General features: G+C 37.9%; 1 protein-coding gene across 1 annotated transcript; it reads left to right on the top strand.

Annotated features, from left to right (window-relative positions):
- The first annotated feature begins 19821 nt into the window (after window positions 1–19821).
- LOC139192992 (uncharacterized) lies at window positions 19822–20157 on the top strand. The gene has a single exon (XM_070815944.1). It carries the CDS (start codon window positions 19822–19824, stop codon window positions 20155–20157), a length of 336 nt encoding a protein of 111 aa, XP_070672045.1.

Raw genomic sequence — 20157 nt, forward strand, 5'->3', positions numbered from 1 at the left:
TCTTCGCTTGAAGAGGGGTGTCGAGGATCTTCCTTATGAGAGGGCCAGGCCTGGGTTGGTTCCAGTTAGGTATCTCAGCCAGACGTTCGGCCTTCAACTTGTTTACTTCTTCAAGGAGCTGTAGGACAAGGGGGTCCTGAGTGGAGCCATGTACCACTGGAATTTTCTTTCGTAAGTCTCCATCGCCTTTTGGAAGTAGGAAAGTTTGAGCAAGGGCGTGTGGTTTTTTCTTCGACTCGCCGTACTGACTTCTAGGGCTAGTCTGTCGGAATACCTCAGAGTCCTCTGTACCTTCATGTTCCTATGGGACCTGTTATTCCTTCCCTAGATTGGCAGCGGGCCTGGGTCGTGGGAGGGGACCGAGTCTTTCAGAAACCCTTGGGTTATTGATCTTCGAGCATATGTGAAGGGGATTCTCTCGACGTTTCTTTAGGAAGTCTCGGCAGTCACCATAAACGGCTTTCGATCCTTCCAACCCTTCTGCAATGAGGTGTCTTCTTCCACTTCTCCTACTTCGAGTCAAAGGAGAGAAGTCTCATGTTGATCAATGTTTTGATGATTAACTCGTTCCTCATCAGGGATACCCATGTCAAAGGGAGGTGACCCTCTGTGTTGAGGGGTACCCAGATGATGATTGATGTCCACATGGGCAATGAGTTCGCGTGTTTGAGTACGCCTAGTTTCGTGGAGCGTCTCAAAGAGCTTCTCATACTGCTCCTGGAGGACCTCATTCTTCATTACTATCTTGTTGTTCTGAGCTTCTAGCTCATCGACTTTAGCTTGAAGAACAACCCTCTTTCCTTCATTCTTTCGTTGCTTCGCACTAGGTGCAAGAGGAGTGTCATTTTGTGTGTTGTGGCTTCCTTCGCTCCCCATGTTGGAGATGGATGCTTGGTCAAAAAAGAGTGTACGAATGGTGGAAACCAGCTTAACAAAGCTGAAGAGAGTGAGAATAAGTGTCGTTCCCACAAACGGCGCCAAATGTTGATGCACAAAATCAGTGAGGACTTTGGTACAACAGAAAATGTTAAGTTTGTGACCTTCGCTAGATTGCTCCGGTCACTAGTGTGGATAAGTGAGTAAATGGATAGGGACAGGGGAGCAAACACAAGATGTACGTGGTTCACCCAGATTGGCTACGTCCACGGAGTAGAGGAGTTTTCATTAATTGTGAAGGGTTTAGACAAGTACATAGGTTCAAGCTCTCCTTTAGTGAGTACTAGTGAATGATTTAGTACAAATGACATTAGAAAATATTGTGAGAGAATGATCTCTATTTATAGAAGAGAGTTTCTAATTTCATTCTGACATTGACACGTGTCGTGTTGTGATTGGCTTCTGATGTTAACACGTGTCTCGCTATGATTGGCTTCTGATGTCGACACGTGTCGCGTTGTGATTGGCCTCCTGGTTGGAGGGAAACTCTTCTGGGTCCTTGACGGTATAACGTTGACCGGTGCTCAGTAGTTTCGGGATTGCTCAAGTATGGTAAAAACAAAGAAATTAAGAGAACATCGGTTGTATGCCAAGTTTAGTAAATGCCAATGTTGGATAAATCAAGTGGCATTTCTGGGACATGTGATATCTGCTCAAGGTATTCAAGTCGATCCTTAAAAGGTAGCAGCAGTGGAGGATTTGGAACAACCGCGAACCGTGACTGAGGTACAGAGCTTTCTTGGCTTAGCAGGCTACTATAAACGGTTGTTAAGGAATTTCTCAGTCATTGCTTTGACATGTACGAGTTGACGAGGAAGAGGTTAAGTTTGAGTGGGATGAAAATTGTGAGCAAAGTTGTCAGTAACTGAAGTATTATCTCACTTATACATCTGTTTTAGCACTTTCAGATGATAGTGGTAATTTTGTGGTCTACAGTAATGCCTCGTTGAATGGTCTTAGATGTGTGTTGATGCAACATGGTAGGGTGATTGCCTATGCTTCACGGCAATTAAAACCTCATGAGATGAATTACCCTACTCATGACTTGGAATTAGCAACTATCATCTTTGCTTTGAAGTTATGGAGACATTATATTTATAGTGAGAAATGCAAGATTTTTACGGATTCTAAGAGTCTCCAATATAATTATTCAGAAAGATCTTAATCCTCAGCAACGAAGATGGATGGAGTTGCTTAGTTATTTTCAGTATATATATATATATATATATATACACACACACACACGACGTTTTCCCCAGAAAACGTATTTAAAGGAAATGTGATTTAAATGCCATGTCATAGATGCCTCATATTTTAGTATATGCTGATAAGCTCATATTTATATATATTTTATATCAAATTCACTTGTTTTTTCTTAGTTAGTTCCTTATATTTTTTAGCTATTTACTTTGTTTTTGTGTTTTGTGGGATTTGTCAAGCAAATAAAAGAAAAATAGCACAAGTAGGATTTTTAGTGACAAATTCGTCAAAACTGCCTGTGCAGATCAGCTGAATTTGGAAGCAAGTTGCGAACAACTCAGAATGAATTAGAGAATGAGCCTTACATGCTTGGAAAACTAGGATGTCTATTTTCTGGAACATTTCGTGGATTGTTAATATCATTTTTCTAGAAGAAGTTATGGCCGTTTTAACATTGAAAGGTTTCCAAGACGCTGAGCAGTTTGTAACTGCATTGAAGGCAATAAATCCAATAAAACTAGCAGCCAAAACTGATGCAGCCAAGAACAAGTCAGCTGACACCTATTCAAATATCAGATGAAATGGAATTAAAAATGAGGATTAAGAGGGAGTAATTGGCATAAAGGCTACCTAAAGTGTTACAATTGTTTTACCACATTTCCTCTCACTTATTGTCATCACTAAATGGCTATTAGTGGGTGAGTTAAGGAGAAGAAAATGATGCAGCAAGAATGGGTTTAAAAGCAGCATTGGGGAAGGAAGGAAGGGGGGAGGAGGCCTCGATCGATTTCTTTCGGTTCTATCTTCTCAAACTCATGTCTATCTTTTGTTTTAACTTAAGGATTGTGTGTAACTAAATTTTTAGTAGTTAGGGGCTGTTTTGAAGCCCCAAATATGATTGCAATTTTGTTATGACATTTCGTTGAATTACTTTTATGAATGGATGAAAATTGGTTTACTACTTGTCTCATTGATGAATTCTTTATTTGTTTTCTATGGATGCATACGTAGTAAGCATATCTAGGATTCTAATGCTATGAATATGTGTGTGCCTGCCCTTGTCGAATGAGGACCTACATATATTCTAGAGTAGTACTTATTAATCGCGATTAACATGTGAACCAATTTCTAGGATAAGTAAGACAACGCCAGTACTTAAGATGCCTTGTGATGACTCAAACTCTTTTCGTTCTTAATGATTTCTACTTGTTAAATCTATGAACACGCCATTCTAGATTGCATGCTAGGGACTAAGTTAAGTTGAAAACGCCATTCTCTTAACATACTACGTAAGAAAGAGTAATAGGTTGAGTCTAACATTGAGCCAACTTGAGCATCTTCATCCGGAAATAAAAGGAATTTGAATGAAACATAACATGTTTGTATGATTATTTGGTGGTGGATAGCAATTCCCCTAACTCGTTTTTCTTAATTTATGAACTATTTAAAATTTGTTTTTGTCCTGTTTTTGTTCGATTTAATTTAAATATCAAATCAACTCCAAAAATCCCAAAAATTTGTGTGAGTGTAGCTCTTTGTGTCTAGTATCTGCATATAAAATTTCGTAGAATTTAGATAAGTGTAAGTCGGTCTAATAATTATTGTTTGGTGGCTGGTCAGTAGGGACAGCAACCAGTTTTTGTAACATTTTAAATAGTTAGATAAAACAATCTTCTGCGGGAAAGACCCTTATTTTCATATGCTACAACTGACAAATCTTATTGTTAATAAGGAAAATCAATAGGACATTTGTGTGCTACTTTATGGTGTGCTTTTAATCCTATCAAATTTTTGGCGCCGTGTCGCCGGGGATTGTTATTTCTAATTATTTATTTCTCTATTGTTTTCTTTTCTTGTCTAATTAGTGTTTTTGTTTTTGTTTTTATGTCAGGTACTCTTCATAGTATATGCATACTCGAAGGTCCAAGAACCAGCCCCCCTTGGATGATTACTCTCGGAAAGTTTGATCATGTCCACCCTTAAAGTTGATTGCAAAATTGGAGTTTGGGGATCATCGCTTGATTTTACAGCAAATTGGGGAAATTTTCAGTCCAAATGCTTTATTTTGTTTATTATTATTTATTTTATTTTTATTTTTATTTTCATTTTTTGACATTAAGGACAATGTCCAGTTTAGGTTTGGGCGTAAGGATTGAAAAAATGACCAAATTGAAAATGTTCATCCCTTTGACTAAGAATTGGTTTGATTTGTTTCCTTGTTGTTGCTTTTTTTTTTCTTAATTTCTTTTGTTTACTCTAAAAAATAAACCCAAAAAAAAATATCTAAAAATATGAAAATCCAAAAAATATTGTCTTATTTTCTTTATCGTTTTGAATTAGATTTTTGTTAGTTTCCCGATCCAATGATATAATTCAATTAAATTTGAACCACGGTGATCAAGGACTTAGTAAGCATGTGTTGTGTGAAATTCCTTATTCTCTTGTTAGCCTTGTACATGTTTAATCATCTTTGAAAAACCAAATGCACATAGCCTTGTTGATGTGAAACTAAAGTATGACTTAAAGCTTCACATGTGAATATAGTGACCATATACAACCTATGTGAGTTTTTGAGCCTATTGAAAGTGTGTGCATTTTTCATACACTCATATTCTTTCATGTGTGATGAACTTATGTGAATTACATATCTAGAACTTGCGTAACGATCTTTTTAAATGTTTGTCATTGATTGCATGAACTTGAAAAGGATAGAGGCATTAAGTTTACCACCATGGCCCAAATAAGCATGTTTCCTAAAGAGAAATGATATCATTAGATTGCCAATTTGAGCCGTATATGTTGAGCCTTTTATTTCTTTTCACCAGATATGTCTACCCTTATACCTTAAACATTTTTCCTTACCCTTTCCAAGCTAGCTAGTGAGCAATGTGAGATTGTCTTATGAGAAATGTTTGTGAAGTACTTTGAAGGAGTTTGGAAAAAGAATAAGTGTGGGGATGTTTCATGTTTGTATTTAGTTATGTGCAAAATTGGTTCCAAAAAAAAAAAAAAAAAGAAGAAAGAAAAAAGAAAATTGTATACAAAGAAAATAAAAAGTTTTTTTTTTAAGTTTCAGTTTAGGGGTGTGGTTGGAGGTATTAGTAGAATGGTTGGAGAGCTTGAGTTCTTGTAAATCTCAACAAGAGAATTGCTTGCAATGTAGTTTGGAACTTGTGTTTACCTATCCTTTCATTTCTATAACCCTCTCCCTAAGCCTCATTACAACCAATAAAAGTCCTCTTGATTTAAGTTTTGCAATTATGATTGTGGAGATGAGATCTTTATGCAAGCTTATAGTAGATCTTTCACATTCGATTCTTTGAGCGAAATACGTTAAACTAAATATATGTGTGATTGAGTGTATGTCCCGTGAGAAGGTCACTAGTTTGCATGTGGTGTTTTAAAAAAAACTTGAAATTGCATTAGCATGGCTATTACACACACTACACTTCATGGATGATTAAAAGGTTACTGCTAACATTTGAATAAGGAAGATGAGCTTGGATTAGCTTGTTTGGTGCTAGCTAAGGTTTTTGATGATTTGTTTTCTTGAATGAAATTCTAAGAGGGTCACATAGGGGGAAGCTATTGTTTTTCATGTCGCTACTTTTTCATATTTTCTTCATTTTGCTCGAGGACTAGCAAAAGCTAAGTGTTGGGGTATTTGATAAGCTCATATTTATATATATTTTACGTCAAATTCACTTGTCTTTTCTTAGTTAGTTCCTTATATTTTTGAGCTATTTACTTTGTTTTTGTGTTTTGTGGGATTTGTCAAGCAAATAAAAGAAAAATAGCACAAGTAGGATTTTTAGTAACAAATTTGTCAAAACTGCCTGTGCAGATCAGCTGAATTTGGAAGCAAGTTGCGAACAGCTCAGAATGAATTAGAGAATGAGCCTTATATGCTTGGAAAGCTACGGATGTATATTTTCTGGAACATTTCGCGGATTGTTAATATCATTTTTCTAGAAGAAGTTATGGCCATTTTAATACTGAAAGGTTTCCAAGACGCTGAGCAGTTTGTAACTGCATTGAAGGCAATAAATCCAATAAAACTAGCAGCCAAAACTGATGCAACCAAGAACAAGTCAGCTGACACCTATTCAAATATCAGATGAAATGGAATTAAAAATGAGGATTAAGAGGGAGTAATTGGCATAAAGGCTACCTAAAGTGTTACAATTGTTTTACCACATTTCCTCTCACTTATTGTCATCGCTAAATGGCTATTAGTGGGTAAGTTAAGGAGAAGAAAATGATGCAGCAAGAATGGGTTTAAAAGTAGCATTGGGGAAGGAAGGAAGGGGGGAGGAGGCCTCGGTCGATTTCTTTCGGTTCTATCTTCTCAAACTCATGTCTATCTTTTGTTTTAACTTAAGGATTGTGTGTAACTAAATTTTTAGGATGCATATGTAGTAAGCATATATAGGATGCATATGTAGTAAGCATATCTAGGATTCTAATGCTATGAATATGTGTGTGTCTGCCCTTATCAAATGAGGACCTACATATATTCTAGAGTAGTACTTGTTAATTGCAATTAACATGTGAACCAATTTCTAGGATAAGTAAGACAACGTCAGTACTTACGATGCCTTGTGATGACTCAAACTCTTTTCGTTCTTAATGATTTCTACTTGTTAAATCTATGAACACGCCATTCTAGATTGCATGCTAGGGACTAAGTTAAGTTGAAAACGCCATTCTCTTAACATACTACGTAAGAAAGAGTAATAGGTTGAGTTCTAACATTGAGCCAACTTGAGCATCTTCATCCGGAAATAAAAGGAATTTGAAGGAAACATAACATGTTTGCATGATTATTTGGTGGTGGATAGCAATTCCCCTAACTCGTTTTTCTTAATTTATGAACTATTTAAAATTTGTTTCTGTCCTGTTTTTGTTCGATTTAATTTAAATAGCAAATCAACTCTAAAAATCCCAACAATTTGTGTGAGTGTAGCTCTTTGTGTCTAGTATCTGCATATAACATTTCGTAGAATTTAGATAAGTGTAAGTCGGTCTAATAATTATTTTTCGGTGGCTGGTCAGTAGGGACATCAACCAGTTTTTGTAACATTTTAAATAGTTAGATAAAACAATCTTCTGCGGGAAAGACCCTTATTTTCATATGCTACAACTGACAAATCTTATTGTTAATAAGGAAAATCAATAGGACATTTGTATGCTACTTTATAGTGTGCTTTTAATCCTATCATATGCATTGTCATAACTATGCATATTGTAGCATGGTGTTGTGGAGGCTCAGGTAAGCCCAGGTAATTATGTTTGGTTATGTGAATTGTCGATGATGTGATATGTGATTGAATAATGTTGAGCTTATAAAACTGCATCTAGGGTGATTGTGAGTTAGCTAGAGATATGATACAGGCCTGTATATAATGTCACCTCCCGCACCATATGCTCACATTGGATCCAATTTAGGTGCACAGTCTTGTCGTACAGACCTTATTTATGGTTCCGACTCGTAGATGACTAGCGATTTATTGCCCGACTATTATGTGAGAGTAGTATTGAGCGTAATTATATTACACCCATTATTCTCGTACAGACCTTTTCATTTGGTTCCGACTCTTGTGCAGTTTATTGCTGTATAGGTCATTGTAGTGACTCCGGCTAGATTGACTTTTGAGCTATGAATTCAGCCGTACAGACTACCACAGGGATTCCGGCTAACATATCATATTTCTATGAAATTTTTTTTTACCTGAATGACTTACTTTGTTATATCTTAGCATATCATACATATTATTATGATTATGTAAAGCACGATTTGAAGTGATATATTTATATACATATTTATGTATTCTATTTTCTGGGAAAGTAACTATATACTTGTTTTACGGCGAGTGGTTAGTATATTCAAAAGAAAATAAGGTTTTCATGTAAATGTGTTTTACTAACCCACTCAACTTTGTTCTTTTGCCCCTCCAGGTCTTAGGTAGCAGAGTTTGGTGGCCACGAGGAATCCAACGGTGTTCTGACAGAATCCAAGAAGTAGGATTCATCTTCGGGTGTTGTATTTTAGTAATCGTCCTACTTGACTGCAACTAGACTTTCTTATTGCTCTGAAAGTGTATTTATACATTTAAACTCTCACTAGCATCCTTTCTTAATTGGGATTGTTAGTCGCTTGGTTTTAAATTGTTAGTATTTCTCTTACTCTTTATCGCTTCCGCTTTGCGCTCATGGTTACGTTACTCTGACGTGACGGCCAACACGTCTCGACTTCGGTCGGCGTGTGTCACTGACACTCTCTAAAATTAATTACATAAGAAAAATAAATAAACTTTATAAAAAATAGAAAAATCAAAACCATAATAAAAAATAAAAAATCCCTATGAACAATAATAGATTTTGGGTTAATGATCTGAATCATGTGTACAACAGAGTAATGATGACAGTGACGATGATGAGAACTTGAAAGAACGCAAAGAACTTCATCTCTCTTTTGTTTTTAGCAAGCGATCGAGTAAGATGAATGAGATCAATTGAATCCAATTAGGCAAGCAAGAGAGAGAGAGAGAGAGAGAGAAGAAGGGAAGTTACCCAAACACTCTTTATGAAAACCCAAACACTCTTTATGAAAACTTCCAGACTGTCAAGCCATTCAAATGGAATCACTAACAAGCAGTCTGACTAGCATGGCAACCCAATGGTCATTACGAGCTTTACAACATTTCTATTCCACCGTGATAATTGTAGGTAGAAGGGCCAATCTCTTCCAGTTTAGTTGAACCTAGCAAAAATGTCCGCGTTCCGTTGCGGGTTTTGAATCTGTAACCACAATTTAACACACCGGTTATTAAATTCTTCATAAACCAATCAAAGAATAAGTTTTTCAGTTGCATTTACATTCTATTGAATTTACATTAAAGCCTATGTACAAACAAAGTGGCGGATTTTTAAGTCCTAGCTATATACAATTTACATGAGTTTTTTACATGCACTAGAGAATGATGGTTGTTTAATTGTACCTACAGTGTAGTAGTAATTGTCAGTGATGTGGTTAAAATGCACTTGCACAGAGATTCAAAATTGAGTCATGATTCCTTGTACTTGTATCATCAGTAGAAAAGGAGGTGTTGCAAGACAATCTATCAGTGATATATAACTCTTATCAAAGCTCTACTCAAAATTTACCACATGTATCATCAATGACTTTATGCATATTTGAGACAAAGCTGAATTTAATCTGCATGGGACTTAAAAATTATAATTTTTCCCCAAAATTATTCAAATTCACTTAATAGGTAACTTTCATGCTTCTTCACACTAATTTCTATTTGGCTAGTTTACTTTTGTACTCGAATCTTTTCATATTTTTTTAGCTTTTTTGTTTGAATGTCTGCTTCTCTCTTTGTATCACAATGAGATTACCCTTGAATGAAAACTTATAGCCAAGCATGACCAGATTTTACTCGATGATATGCTTCTTTAATGATAATTGAAAACTAAAAAGATAACAACTTCTGATCAGCAATTCAGTACTATATTTCCAAAAGTCAATGCACTATCCAAATAGACGGAACTGGATCCTCTCCTGAGCTTAGGATAGGGATCCTCCTGAGCAGTCTATCCGGGCCATTCAAACTTGATCCAACGATTGTAATTATTATAATTTTTAGAGGGTCTCCTACTTGGAGTCATTAGATCAAATTTCAACGGTCCAGATGAACTGCTCAAGAGAATCTCTATCCTAAACTCAGGAGATAATCCGGTTCCTAAATAGATGACAACTTATATTCAGCAAACAGTACTATCCAAATAGTCAATGCACTCAATTATAGCACACAGCTGTGGAAATTAGGCTGCCCACTAGGAGCTGTCTACTAAAAGAAGATAAGGACATAGTTGTCCACTAAAAAAGGAATGGAAATAAAGATGTCCAGCTAAAAGATGTCTTTCCACTAGGAGCAGCTGCTGCTTGCTTTCGGTGCTCCTGCTTTTCATCATTTGGTTTATAGGCAAAGCGATACCATTCATGTGGCCATATTATATTACAACTACAACATATGACAATTTTAATACTTGAAAATTGAAAAGGAAAATAGAAAGAACGAAGTTGGGAGACTGGAGTAGACCAAACTATTCGAGTTGGAATTTTCAAATGCAATGTTTGATATGGTATCTCGTGGATGGTGATGTCTCAACGAATTTAGTTCTCCCTTTAGTGTCAATACATTGTTGCATACAGAAATGTTTGATATGATATGGGTGCCATTGAGAATAATGGAGCATGAAACATGTTAAGCATGAAATCACGTCAATTACTATGAAAATAATGCATTAGTTAGTTTAAATTCTAGGAGATTTGAATGGAAAGTTCAATTTGAACGGACACTAACAAACGCCACCAAAACATTTCTTTACCCATGCTCTCACCTTTTCTTTTTAACGTATAAGAAAATTTATTTATTTCAACAAAACAAGGGAATATATGTATGTAAGTCTATCTTACTTTAATTTTAGTATATTACTAGCAAAGGTATTCACACATTTCTGCGGGGCATATAAAACATGCAAAACGTTCTAAATATATATACTTACAATCCAATATACAATAAGAAACAAAATAGGTGACCGGGGGTTGGCTTTACAGCCCTATTCATACACACATTTACATATATATAAATCAATAGTTCTGAACTTCCTTATTTACAACTATATTTACAACCTTACACACACACACACACACATACTACTTCCGAACTTCCTTAATTGACACTTCTCAGCTTTATTCTTCTTTCTTCTCGTATGTGTGCTTCTTTGTTATAAATTGAGAATATAGAAAGTTATTAATGTAAATAAATGACAATTTTAGTGAAGATGAGAGAGGAGAGAGCGATTTTTTTAATTGTCAAAAAAGTTGGAACACTTTTTTCAATCAGTTCTCAAGTGCATTTAATAAGATACTTTAAAAACAAACATTTGCATGGAGGTCGTTGAGTGAAAGATAAAGGAGAAAAATAAAAGTAAGAAGAAAGTCATTCATGGAGGCTGCTAAGCTCCACTCTCACCAAATCATCGCCAAATCATCAAATCATCTTTTTTAATTATTCACGTACGCAATAGAACCATGTAAAATAGAAAGAGAGAAAAACATTAGTAGACATATGTTCAAAATGATGACAATTATTTGTTACAATCATTTTATTCTGTGATGCAGGAAACCCTTAACCTTTTGTTTTACAAAATAGTAAAATTACCATTTTTGAGGGCACTGATTTTTCCAACAAATATCTCATTCCCAACCATTATCTACTAAAATAAAACTACAATTTGTACTCGAATCTTTTCATATTTTTTTAGATTTTTTGTTTGAATGTCTTCGTCTCACTTTGTATCACAATGAGATTACTCTTGAATGGAAACTTGTAGCCAAGCATGACCAGATTTTACTCAACAATGTGCTTCTTTGATGATAATTGAAAACTAAAAAGATAACAACTTCTAATCAGCAAGTCAATACTATATTTCCAAATAGTCAGCACTATCCAAATAGTCAATGCACTATCCAAATAGATGACAATTTCTATTCAACAAGTCAGTACCATCCAAATAGTCAATGCACTCTACTATCCAAATAGTTAATGCACTCAATCCAAATAGGATAGTATCAAGAGCCCTTATTCTCCAATTATAACCGGGTTATATACCTTTACTTGGAGTCCAAGTTATAGCTTATGACTAAACCCTAATCACACTTACATTCCACATCAATCCTTATTAACTATATTGACCTAATAGCCATTGGATTAGAGTCTAACATCCAACATTCTCCCACTAGGTCAATTAGTTAATTCAAGAAAGAACTTTAATGAATCTGTAAGCATGATTGTTTATTAGCCAATGGATTCAGTTAAGCTAATAAGCTTCTTGCATACTTCTATAAAGTGAAGATTACTCATTCAAAACTATCGGAGACTATGAACTTACATAAGTGTTCATGAGCTCTTATAACCACTGAACAAGATCCTCACTTACATGAAATAATCAATCATAAATTTGGTACAGAAGTGAGTCGCAAAACCACGAGTTGTAAGCATCGACCCCATCACTTCCAGGTCCTCTTAATCAACCTTATATATTACTGGTTAATGCTTCATATGAAGCGTTCAAGCTATGAGAATAGCTCACATGTATTTTGTGAAAAAACTTAGTTCATATGTGTTTGGGCCCAAAATATTATTTTGGGCCGAGCTTAGAGTCATTCTCGGCCTAATAGTATTCATCTAGAATCTTATCATGGCTATCCGATCAGGATCGACCGAATCTTGTTGCGAGGAGAATTAGATAAAGTTGAGGTAGTCAAACCCTAGTGCAACAAGGAGTCTTAAGGCTGAAGATGCTTAAAATTAAGGGATGAACTTGGATCGTTAAGAAGCCTGGTTCAAAGTTCTATTAGGGTTAGGATTGGCTGAAACCTAATCGAATTGGGTTGAGGAGTTCTAATCCGAGTGCAGTTCTAGTTCGGCTATGAGGGGGTGTGCTGCTATAAATAGAGAAGGGAATGCATCATTCAAGGCCCCTTCAATTTAACACACACATTGCCCTGCACAGAGCTTTTCAATAACCCTGAGATTTATTTCTCTTCTCATTTCTTCTCGCCAACACATTTTCAATTTGGATAAACAACATTGTAGCCTTAGAATTAGCCGACCTATGAGCACATTCAGTTTGGATAAATAACACTGCTTTGAGATCAACTGGTTACTATCCAAGTCTCGGTCGATAAAGATTCTCGAGTCCTTATTGGTAGAGGTCATCTGATCAGCCTTCTCGGCTAATTGAGGTGTCACAGGTTACTAGGCTCAGCATTTTGACGGCTGAACCATATTTACCATTAAGATATTTACCTCATTCGAGTATTTGTGTCCGTACAGTCTGGTGTCAGTTCGGCGTGCTTATACTCTCACAAATATAATTACCGTGATCGAACTGGGCACCGACGATTTGTGAACTTCGCAGAACTAGCAACCTTGTCTTCAGACTCTAGAACTCAAAGGCCGAGATGTGTTCTTTGCTTGGCTGTAGTCACAAGATCAAGAAGTTAGCAATGCGCTCAACACAACATCAGCACATTTTACTTCCCGGCCGAGCTCGGCCGTCGAGTTGGCACACTTCGCATATAATCGAATGACGTAGTTAGCTTATTAGTTACTCGACATGCGCGCCACGTATGCTTATTAGTTTTTAGGGTCAACATTTTAGCATATCTAATGGGACCCAGTGCTAAAACTACGAAGTTCATGACCATTGAAACACGGTCAGTAAAAAAGAAAATAGTCATGGGCAAATCAACGACTAGTCTTCCACCTATAGTCCAAAGCCTAGGACATGATGACTTGTTACAGGCACAAAATCCAATTGCTGCCGTAACATCTGAAGCCACAAGTGCGACGAAATGTGTTTTTATTGAAGGATTAGTGGAGGATTGCGACGATGATGATGATGAGGCTTTTGATCCACCATCTAAATCTTTCCTCAAGAGATGATTTGAAGAAGAATCTCGACAATTCGAGCAAATGTTCAGCCGAGAAGTAAAAAGCATACTTGAAGAAATGTGTGATAATAGCGTTGTGCATAATAGTTTGCTCGAAGTTCTGGTCAATAGATCGTTGATCGATCTAGGCAACCTCTTCTAAAGAATAACCCTTGCCAGTGATACAGGCCGAGACAGGATCTGCTCGGATCAAAATGATTGGTTTAGAAAAAAGTGGTGGATCAACTAGCAGATCAAACAGATTTGACCAAAGAGCTGAAATGACATCTGTTGACATGGTCGAAGTCCAGAGAATGATTGATTCGGCCTTAAAAAAGGGGCCAAAATTTCCAAAATTCATTCACCCATATCCAACATTTGTAGAAAGGTTCGAATATCCCAAGGGATTCAAGATTCTAGACTTTAGCCTTTTTGCTGGAGAATGTCAACAGTGACTTTCATAAGCTATGACTGTTCAATTTCTCGTTGATCGGCTCAGCATTCACATGGTATATCAACCTCCCACCCAACTCCATCTAAAGCTGGGAGGAATTGGTTGAGAAATTTCTTGAGCAATTCTATCAGCCAAGGATGGAAGTGTCAGTATCTTCTTTGGCTATGATGGCTCAATCATCTCACGAATCACCAATGAAGTATCTCACGAGGTTTAAGTCGGCCAGGAACTGGTACCGAGTACCCCTTCCTGAAGTCGAGTTTGTTAAGATTGCCCTGAATAACCTCGATGTGGAGTATAAAAAGAAATTCTTGAGGGCAAACTTCCCAGATATGTACGAATTGGCTCAACATGTCGAGCCATATGATTACCTACTCCAAGAATAGAAAATCTTGAAGTCCCCAACCCGAGGGACAATCTACAAAAATCCAACAGTAAGTTATGCATTGGCCGAAGGCAAAAAGCCCCAATATGCCAACATAGATGTGGCTGAGATAGTAATTGACAAACCGTACATATACAAAGCGTTGGCTCATGCTAATTCCAAGGATGTCAAAGCCTGTTTGGCCTCTAAGGAAGCCGCTGTCAAAACATCAAAGGTTTATAAATTCAACATCACCAAGGTCAACGCCATCTTCGACCAGTTGTTACTTGCAAAAATCGTCAACTTCGGCCATGGCATAATATTCCTAAGGCTGAAGATTTGAAAGGGAAGACGTATTGCAAGTACCATAACTCGAACAAGCATACGACAAACAACTGTGTCGTATTTCGTGATGCCATCCAAAGTTGAATTGACAATGGTAAACTTAAGTTTCTTGAGAAACAAATGATTGTTGATGCCAATCCTTTCCCCTTAATGACTGTAAGCATGGTATATGCTCATCTATCTAAGGACAAAGGAAAAGGAAAAGCTGAGTTCGTCCCAACGCAATTCGTCTTTAAGCGGAACTTTCGACCATGATTAAAAATCGATCTGTCTTCGAACGAGCCACCCAAATACTTTTCAAATTTAACTTATGTCGAGTTAATGTCTGACTCCAGTGCAAAGGAAATCGACATGCTAATGGTTTTATGCAGTCGGTGCAAATCTAACGTCATCATAACTGAGCCGAAGGAAAAACCACGTCTGGCTAAAGCACCACAACCTCTACCTGCAACTGTAACATCTCAAAAAATGCTCAGTGTAGGCCAACGCCAGAAAGTTTTCGACAGGCTCGACCCTCAAACACATAATAGTAAGCCGTTTTCGACCAGACGTCGATTTGATTTCGACGCGCCATTTTACAATGAGGATTATTATGCGCGTAACTCTAGCAGCTCAGGTTCACCAGCAAACCTTACCGGTGTATATACCACGTTGCCCAAGTCGCAAAAATACTGTCGACAGATAATATACTGTATGGCTCATCGACGAGCAGCTCAGGCTACCTTGGGTACCAAATTGCAGCCGAAAGAAACGGTGAGTAACGAAGATGACCGACAGCCTCCGGCAATCATGGTCGAGCTGCTTCAAGGAAAGAATGTGATCGATCGTGATTTTGAAACCATAATTGAAGAATCTGAGAAGCAAATCAAACTCATCATTCGGCCTGGGGAGATAAAAGCTCACCTCGTGCACTTCCGGAAGGAGGCTGAAAGCAAACTTCCTCCACTACCCCCACAAGAGCCATTAATTAAAGTCCAACGGAATCTCCGCCCGCCATTTCTCGGTGAAGCTTTAGAATACATGTGGGAGTTTCACAAGAAGCATTCGACTAATTACTTGTATGGCCTGCCAAAAGCATGCCAAAAGACTCTTGATCTGGCACTAACCTGCCCCAATGCCGAGTAGATCATCTAAAAGACCACAAATCCAGGAATGAAGGCTAGGTTCCAACATATACATGAGGCCCAAGTTCTCGGCTTTGAGGTAGACCCATATACTGATATTGATGTTATTGATCTCCTTTTCTCTCTTAAGGGCATCCAATATTTATGGTACCATTTTGAAGTTTTCTCGGTTGTCCCCCTCTTCGTCTTTACGACCGATGAAAAAGAGCGAGTGGTGCGTTTAGATACTTATCTAGACATAAGAGACACCCACATCACATATCAAGAGTGGACTCACAAGGCTTTACAAGAGCAAGACTAGGTCCCGATGCTAATAGAGCCAGGGGTAGATATTCAAAATGAAATAGTTCCGGTGGATATGCCGTATGAACGTGTTCATTCATTAATCTTCATCATTTAAAGCTATTGTATGTTATGGCTCATATTGAAGGGTACTTGGTTTTTAAAAATTTTGTCGACTATGGAGCAACGGTCAACATCATGCTCGTTTCTATCATGAAAGCACTACATCTTTCAAACGATGAACTCATTCCATTAGGGGTAACCATGGATAACTTTATCAGCGACAAATCTCAGACCAAGGGAGTGCTTCCTTTAGAGGTGACGATCACAGGTCGAAATCACATGATCGCGTTCTATATAGTTGATTCAAAGATCGAGTATAATGCATTGCTTGGTCGGGACTAGATCCATCAAACTGGCTGTATGCCCTTGTCATTGTATCAAGTTCTCATCTTTTGGGACGGCAAGTTGGTTGTGGTTTATCTGGCTGACAATCAACCGTTCTAAGCAAATATGATTCAAGCTCATTATTACGATGATCATGTCGGGTTACATCACCCTGTAAGGTTTTAACGAAGAGGGACAGCCTACTCAGATTTTGGTTCAGAAATCCATCGAAGTTGGCACTGAAATTGTTCAACAGGATTCGACGAGACTCGGGTTGGCTGACCTAATTGTTAATCCCCGATGTCAAGTACTAAACAGGATAGACGTCAGGCCGCGGTTTCATCTACCATGGAACGCCTGCTGGCCCATTGGTATGTTATTTCCAAGCAACCGAATTCTGGCATGAACTTAGTAGAGTTCTTCGCCGAATGAGACAACGGTCTAGTCCTGTTACTTGATCAAGTCTAAGTTACCCCAGTCGACCCCAAGTCAAAGATCCGTTAGATGAAATAAATGTTGGAATGACTGATGACCCTCGGCCTTTATTTATTAGTTATTTGTTACCCCAACCTCTGAAAGACAAGCTTTGTAAATTGTTTAAAGAATTTAAAGATTGTTTTGCTTGGATTTACCATGAAATGCCTGGCCTGGATTGAACACTCGTCGTGCACGAATTACGCATTAAGGTGGGTTGTAAACCTTTCCGCTAATCCCTTAGACGATTCTTGACTGAAGTTCAACTTGACATAAAAGATGAACTCGTTTGACTTTTAAAAGCCTGTTTTATTCAAACAGCTCGATATGTCGAATGGTTAGCAAATATTGTCCCTGTTTTAAAGAAAAATGGTGCTCTACATATTTGCATCGATTTTCGTAATTTGAATTTGGCAACCCCTAAAGACGAATATCCAATGCCAATTTCAGACTTGTTAATTGATGCCGCATCAAACCACGAGATGTTATCCTTCATGGATGGCCTTGATGGTTACAACTAGATCTTCATTGCCGAAGCCAATGTCCACAAAACAGTTTTTCGTTGCCAGGGGCACTTGGGACCTACGAACGGTTCGTCATGCCTTTCGGACTTAAGAATGCTAGTGCCATATATCAACGCACTATAAATACCATTTTTCATGACCAGAATGGCACAGTCATAGAGGTATATATCGATAATGTTGTGGTCAAATCGAAGCACCGCTGATCATATCTAGATGATATTTGGCAAGCTTTGCTTCACATGCACTAACATAACCTTAAAATGAACCTTACCAAATGCGCTTTTGGTGTGTCGACATGCAACTTCTTAGGTTTCCTTGTACATCATTGTGGCATCAAGATGGATAAGAATAAAGCTCGAGCGATCATTAATGCTCCACCCCTGACCCCTAAGAAGCAATTACAATCCTTATTCGTCAAAATCAATTTCCTTTGCCGTTTCATTTCTAACTCAGTGGGGAAAATGAAGGCTTTCTCCACGCTCTTGAAACTCAAAGATTCTGAAAAATTCGAATGGCGCGAAAAGCATCAGTATGCTTTCACGCAAATCAAGGTTTCCTTCACCACCTCACCTTTCCTCTTGCCACCTCGGCAGGGTAAACCTCTTAAGTTGTATATCTCGGCGGCCGAGGAATCCATTGGTTGTTTTATTGCACAAGACAACGACACTAGGTGAGAACAGACTATTTTTTATCTTAGCTGGACTTTTAACTAGGCTGAGATAAATTATTCTACTGTTGAAAAACTTTGTTTGGCTTTGTTCTTTGTTGCGTCTAAGCTCAGGCATTACATGCTCCATTATGTTACTCAAGTCATCGCTTAAATAGATGTTATATGCTATATGCTCAAATGACAGGTGTTGGCCGATTTCTTAGCTCAACATCCATCTCCATAAAGTTTTGGGGACAATGACGTCGAAATTGGCATGGTAGAAACACGTGATAATTATTGGACGATGTATTTTGATAGCTCTAGTACCTCGACCTCAGCTGGCATTGGAATCTTCATCCAATCCCTTGATCACTACCAATGGTATTTTTCTCTCAAGTTGGATTTTGACTGTACAAATAATCAGGCCAAATATGAAGCCCTCATCATCGGCCTTAACGTCCTTCACTACTTAAGGGCAGCCCGCATGCTCGTCCTTGGTGATTCAGAACTTGTGATTAACCAACTTAATGAGACTTTTGGTTACATGAGTTGTACTCTGGCGCCCTATCACATGGTTGCCAGCTATTTAGCCTAATCATTTACAGGCATTACATTCAAGCATATCTCACGAGTTCGAAATACTGACGTAGACAAATTGGCTAAAATAGCCTCCAGAACACAACTCCTGAGAGGCAAACTGGGTAGGATTATACCAGTGGTGTGACGTCCATACCTGACCTTGGTTAATTAACAAGTGCTCCAACACGACCACATGATCTGTACACGAGTCATGTCCCTACCTTCGTTGTTGGAATAAGAGGATTCTATAGATATATACGCGGTCGAGACATTACCAGACGATTGGAGAAAGTTAATTATGCAATATCTCAATAAGCCCAGTGGCAAACATGACCGCAATATAAGGGTACATGCCACGAATTACGTAATGTATCAGAATGAACTATATCGAAAAGGTGAAGACGATTTGTTGTTATTATGCCTCGGCCTGGAAAAGGCCACCCAAGTTATTATAGAAGTACACGAAGGGATATGCGGGGCTCATCAATCCGGACGCAAAACATGTTGGTTTCTCCACCGGCACGATTATTTTTTGCTGATCATGTTAAAAGATTGTATTGAATACGCATGAAGTTGTGTACAATGTCAAATCCACAAACCCATATAGAAGGTCTCGGCAGAATTACCTTACTTAGTCACCAAACCATAGCCGTTCAGAGGATGGGCCATAGATGTAATTGGCAAAATTATGCTGTCATCCGGATCAGCAAAGCATGCATGAATACTCATAGCGACTGACTACTTCACCAAGTGGGTTGAAGCGAAATCATACGCCGGGTTAACGTCTAAAAAAGTTTGTAATTTTGTGAAGGAAAACATTGTGACAAGATTCAGGGTATCGAAAACAATTATAACGGACAACGGTACATCTGACAGGTTTAACGAATATGCGGCAAGTTTGAAAATTCGGCTTGATCAGTCCACGCCCTACAGCGCACAAGCAAATGGATAGGTTGAAACAAACAATAAAGTTTTAATTGGTATCCTCGAGAAAATGATAAAAGAAAAGCCTGGTATGTGGCATTTAAAGTTAAACGAGGCATTATGGGCAAATAGAGCTTCACTCAGATCAGCAACAGGGACGACCCCATATATGTTAACTTACAGACACGACGCGATGCTACCGGTCAAGTTAAGCATAAACTCGTTACGATTCATCGAACAAAGCTATTTGTTCAGTGCTGAGTACAGTCAGACCATGAAGCAAGAGTTGGAGGATTTAGAGGAAGCTCAGCTTGATGCTTACAACTTACTAATGGCGCAGAAGAAAATCACCGAGCGAGCTTATAATCGACGAGTTAGGCAAAAGCGTTCGGCGAAGGTGAAATAG

This window comes from Malus domestica, chromosome 16, assembly GCF_042453785.1.
Source record: "Malus domestica chromosome 16, GDT2T_hap1".
NCBI classification, from domain to species: domain Eukaryota; kingdom Viridiplantae; phylum Streptophyta; class Magnoliopsida; order Rosales; family Rosaceae; genus Malus; species Malus domestica.

What these genes read in the sequence shown, in the direction of transcription:
- LOC139192992 (XM_070815944.1), top strand. Translation starts at nt 19,822, where the DNA reads ATGATAAAAGAAAAGCCTGGTATGTGGCATTTAAAGTTAAACGAGGCA.